The 5,085-nt window shown below is 43.1% G+C and overlaps 1 protein-coding gene across 1 annotated transcript; it reads left to right on the top strand.

Moving 5' to 3' along the window:
* The first annotated feature begins 212 nt into the window (after window positions 1-212).
* On the top strand, window positions 213-1,056 carry LOC136517558 (protein RADIALIS-like 3). Its single transcript, XM_066511159.1, has 2 exons — window positions 213-595; window positions 686-1,056. Exon 1 carries the CDS (start codon window positions 326-328, stop codon window positions 590-592), a length of 267 nt encoding a protein of 88 aa, XP_066367256.1. The 5' UTR covers window positions 213-325; the 3' UTR covers window positions 593-595; window positions 686-1,056.
* The last annotated feature ends 4,029 nt before the right edge of the window (window positions 1,057-5,085 follow it).

Genomic DNA, 5,085 nt, shown 5'->3' with positions numbered 1-5,085 from the left:
TGCCTCTCTTTAGCTTGCTCCTCTCTCGCCTCAACTGCAGTGTGTGCCCCAGCCGGCATTATTCCTTTCCTCCTCTTGTCTTTTCCTCCTAGTCGTCCTAGCTCCTCCCCTCCACCCTGATCGATGATGCGCCATGGTCCACCTCCCTCTCCATGACTCCCTTCCGCCACGGCTACTGCTGCTTCAATCTATAAATAGCAGCCCTTCCCGCACCTCCTCCCCTCATCAGCTCAGCACACAGCATTCTAGCTATAGCCTATAGCGCGCTTCCACTCGAGCCGAGCGAGCTCTAAGCTAGTGTATCGAAGAGAAGCAGCAGAGCGGGATGGCGTCTCTGTCGATTACGAGCTCAGCGGTGGCGCGCGCGCAGTGGACGCCGAGGCAGAACAAGCTGTTCGAGCAGGCGCTGGCGGTGTACGACAAGGACACGCCGGACCGGTGGCACAACATCGCCCGCGCCGTCGGCGGCGGCAAGTCCGCCGAGGACGTCAGGCGCTACTACGACCTGCTGGAGCAGGACGTCGGCCGCATCGAGTCCGGCAAGGTGCCTTTCCCGGCCTACCGCTGCGCCACCGGCTACGGGGCCGCCTGACAGGTGTGTGGACGCAGTATTAATTAGCCGTACCATCTTGTAGCTTATCTTTTCATTCAGCACTGATGGAAATCTGTATATGTGCATGTACAGGCTGAAACATCTGAAGATGTAGGATGCGATGATGAACATAGGACGAACGATCGATGATCCAGAAGATGCAAACATGTGTGTATATAGGATTAATGGGACAGCATGCATGCAACGGTCCATGCTGCAAGTGCAAGTGATGTGAAAGCAAGAATCAGATTAGATGTATGCATATGCGTGTGTTAATAAATAAAATAATAGTAATAATTTTAGTATGGGGTGAGTACTAGACAGTCACGCGAGATCGACCGACCCATCGATCTCCCATGCATGCATGCAAGCTTGTGTTCTCTCTCCCTACTTGTCAACTTGCGTGTGTATATATATTATATTATGTACTATTATTATAATTAATTATATATATGCTACTATAATTGCATCTGTGTACCCTACCAATCAATAAGCAAGAACTTATACTACTCTCTCCGTCCCCAAGTAAATCAATTCTTATAATCTATGCAGGTCAAACTATCTTTAGTTTGACTAATAGCTTTGTAGAAAAGAGTAACAAGAACTATGACATAAAATGAGCACATTATGAAAATATATTATATGGTATCTCTAATTATACTAATTTGATGTCATAAAATTTAAAGGGATTTTCTAGAAATTCGGTCAAAGTTTAAAAGATTGGACTTAAAAAACTCTAGGAATCTATTTATCCAGGCACAAAGAGAGTACTAGCTAATGCATTTCTATGAGGACCTCTTTGTTTTCCAAGCAGTGAGTGCAGAAACAAGGATAATTTTTTTAGAGGGCTGCGTCACATAATTTACATATAAAGAGGAAAAAAAGAGAGAAAAAATTTGGTCCGTTTTTTAAGGAGCAAGTCTCACAAAAACCTTGCAACTAGAGGTTTATTGGACAGAGATGATAAATCTGTGAAAACATTAGGAACTGACCCTAGCACACTTGATTGTGCGTGTGAAACTGTGAAAAATACTCCGAGACGACCCAATAAGTTAAGTCCTCGAGGCGATTTTCTTTTAAAAATAAAAACACTGAGTATTGTTGTATAAGTGTTATATCTAGATACATAGTAAAATTGATGTACCAAAAAATTCAACGTGACTTATAATTTGGAACGGAGGGAAAACCTTATATCCGATATTCATCAAGAAAAACAAATGATAGTGCAAAAGACGTTTAGAAAAAAAAAATATTTTGAAAATACCGCCGGCTGACAAGTAAACTGCACAAAGCATTGCCTCTCTGGGCCGGAGGTGCGCACGGTACGACCCAACTACGGCCTGAGGAAGTGAGGAGCCGAACAGAGCCCGGCCCAAAAGGCCCACGGCTCTAACCCGTCGGTGGCATCCACCAGAATAGAGCCCACCGGCTGCGGCAACTCGCGCCGCGGCGGTTCCCAGCCTTCCTGCCTCTCGCGGTTTCCCTCGCGCTCTCCGTCCTTCCACTTCCATCTCGCTTGCTTCCATTCCATGCCACCGCCCTCGGAACTTCGGAAGTCCGAACCCTCCCACCGCCGCGTGCTTTCCGGATTGTTGTGCTCGCGGAGTCGCGGCCTCGGCACGACGGCACCGGCCTCCGATCCGCACCCCGCGACGCCTCCGCAGCGCCCCCGGCGTAGCCACGACCATCGCCGTCTCGCCGAGGCCCGCCCGGTGATCCGATCGGGCCAGCGCTTGGGGACGCCGTCTCCCTCCGATTGAAGCAAGCGGAAGCGGGGATCGGTTTGTTCACTTTGTTGCCGGGCGTCCTCCTCCTTGTCCAAGCAGGTGAGTTCCGCATTCCGCATCGTCCATGTCCGCCTTTTAATTTCTCTGGGAGCATTAGCTAGGTCATTGCATCGCATCGTTCATTGTCTGAGACTCTGAGGCGTGGTTGCTATGGGCTTATTTGTTGTTTATTACGGGAATACGGCTGCTCCTTCGAGGTCTTTCCTTCCTGCTGAATGCTGATGCTGGTTCATGTGTTGATTCGTCGGCTTGGTGACTTGCGGTGCCTGGTTTATTCATGATACTCAGGTACCGATTGGCTTGTTTCACCTAGGAATCCAGTTAAAAAACTGGAGCATGACCGCGCGGTTGCTTTTGCAGGATAGTGTGCCAACCAGGTCATCAGGACATCTTGGATCCTAGGCTCGAGCATTATTAATTATTATCTGAATCCTGATCACAACAATATTCATTGAACTGTGGTCTGTCCCGTGAGAACTGAGAAGTCACTAGTTTGAGATTAGGCAAGTTTTCAAACTAGGGCACTTCTCTAATTATTTGCAGAATCAAGTGTGTCGTGTGCATATGGCTTAATTCGGCCAAACACTGCATTTCTAATTTGTTGCTACATGTATCAATACCTAGGCCCTAGTGAATAGAGAAGTCTATCCCGGTACTGGTTTAGGAATGCTAATTTATTCAGCCTAGAAATTTTATATGAAATTCATAATCGGAAAGGATTTTTAGTTGTAAGCCATGGTATTCGCATCATAAGTTCACAGTTCCTTTTTTTTAGGGAATTTAGGAATGCTTCTTTATTTGATAGAGAAATGTTATAGATTTTTTTTTTGTAACACGGAACAGACCTGATTCCTAATTCCTTTATGGAACCTCTTATATCAATGATTGTAGCATAAATGATTGACAAATAGGTTTCATTTAGTTATATATGAGAGTGTATAAGTAATTGTGGGTTGATAACACACTCTTGCGTCATTAATTTCTTATTTTAGTTTATGATTTGTCTCACATGGTACAGTGCAATTATGTTTGGATGACGACCATTAAACTTGTAATACATATTATTTGTTGCATGGTGTGTACTTGGGCTAGCGCTTTACACCCCTCCCCCCATGATACTTTGCAGGCTTCATTTTTTCTGTTTTGCCTTATGGCTTCTCTCTGTATTGACATTAAATGTTTTAATTCTTGAACTATTATTGATGGTTTTCTTAGCTTACTTGCACATCAAATTGTTCTTTCTGTCTCATTGGTACCTACTTATGTCAAGGATAAACTTATATGGTATTAGTTGGTTGTGAGGATGTAAGCCTTATGAGGTTGCATCATCTATATATTCTTATATGCCTGTAAGTTACATATATTTAGTTACTGTGCACAAGAAACTGTCTTACGTCGATTTTTAAGAAGAGTCCTGTTTTAACCTTGAAGGCTTACATCCTCACAAGTTCGGGCGACTAGGACGCTATCATGCATTCAATGCAGCCAGATGATCCTAATCTTTCTATTTAACCTCTCGGATGAGTATATTCCCCTTGACTACTGCTCTACTTGATTTCTCTTTTATAATCGTGTGATGTGCGTGCAGTTTCTTAGGTAGGCACTTAGACACTTAGATGTTTATATTTTGTTAATTGTCTCTGAATACAAAGGGGGATAGTATAAACCTCTCTAACAATTCACTAATAATATAGGGAAAATACTTATGCTAGATTGTTTAATATGTTGATCTCTTTCTAGATCTAAAACTAAGAACGTCTTGTTTATCACCTGTCTTATTTATTATATAGGTATCTTTGTCAACTGCATTGCTTTTTATTGTGAGTCGTTACTACTACTACAGTCCTACTTCCACTGATTGGTGTGGTCAACGGTTGTGTCAAAGTAGGCAAGAGGCTACCTCGCTGTCTATACATTTTTTCTGGCAAATATGATTGTGGTATATCTTGGTAAGTTGTTATCGCCATTTTGTTGGATGGTGGCCCTTTTTTGTTTTATTTTTGTCATAGGATTCTGAGTTCACAATGCATTTCCATATTCACGGTAGACTTACCTAGGTTATGTATTCACTAACAAAAATTTATCACATGTCATCATGACACTAGTATTTGAAGAGGATCACCTATGACCCATGTATAATGAACTTGTAATAGTAGCGAGAATAAAGTTAAAAAAACAATATGATAGTACATCCTTTTACGAACCTAGCTAGTATTAACTGATGAATTATTGGAGGGACAAATATCAATTTTTTTCTTCAAATATACGGTGGAATCTTGCTTACACAAGAGGAGTTTACCAAACATAGGGAGTGCCTAGCCCCCTTTCCCCCTCCCTCCCTCCGCCCCTCATCACTTCATCTCTAGCCCACTTCAACTTTCTTTGTTTTTTTTTTCTTAAACCGTGTTAATATAGAAATAACAACCTAAGTACAAGCAAGTGCCACCGCATATAGGTTTGATTTTTTATAACATGTGCATCCTTGTAGAACATTATAGTATTATCCAACGATCTAACCCAAAAGCTTTCATAGGCCTTAACGTTAGCCACATCACCCAAAGGATTGTCTGCTCGTGGATCTCCTACAATACTATCGGGTCAATCTAGGTGATTAGGATCACCAGTGAGTTGACACCTTTGCGCTTGGGTATCTGTGTGCCCTATGCCACTACTCACAGAATCTTCTGTAGGCCCGCTTTACAGACC

Source organism: Miscanthus floridulus, chromosome 17 (genome assembly GCF_019320115.1).
Source record: "Miscanthus floridulus cultivar M001 chromosome 17, ASM1932011v1, whole genome shotgun sequence".
NCBI lineage: Eukaryota > Viridiplantae > Streptophyta > Magnoliopsida > Poales > Poaceae > Miscanthus > Miscanthus floridulus.
The sequence above is the reverse complement of the archived record's forward strand: the minus strand, read 5'-3'. Positions and strand labels throughout refer to the sequence as shown.

Coding starts and splice junctions, on each gene's coding strand:
- LOC136517558 (XM_066511159.1), top strand. CDS start 326: ATGGCGTCTCTGTCGATTACGAGCTCAGCGGTGGCGCGCGCGCAGTGG.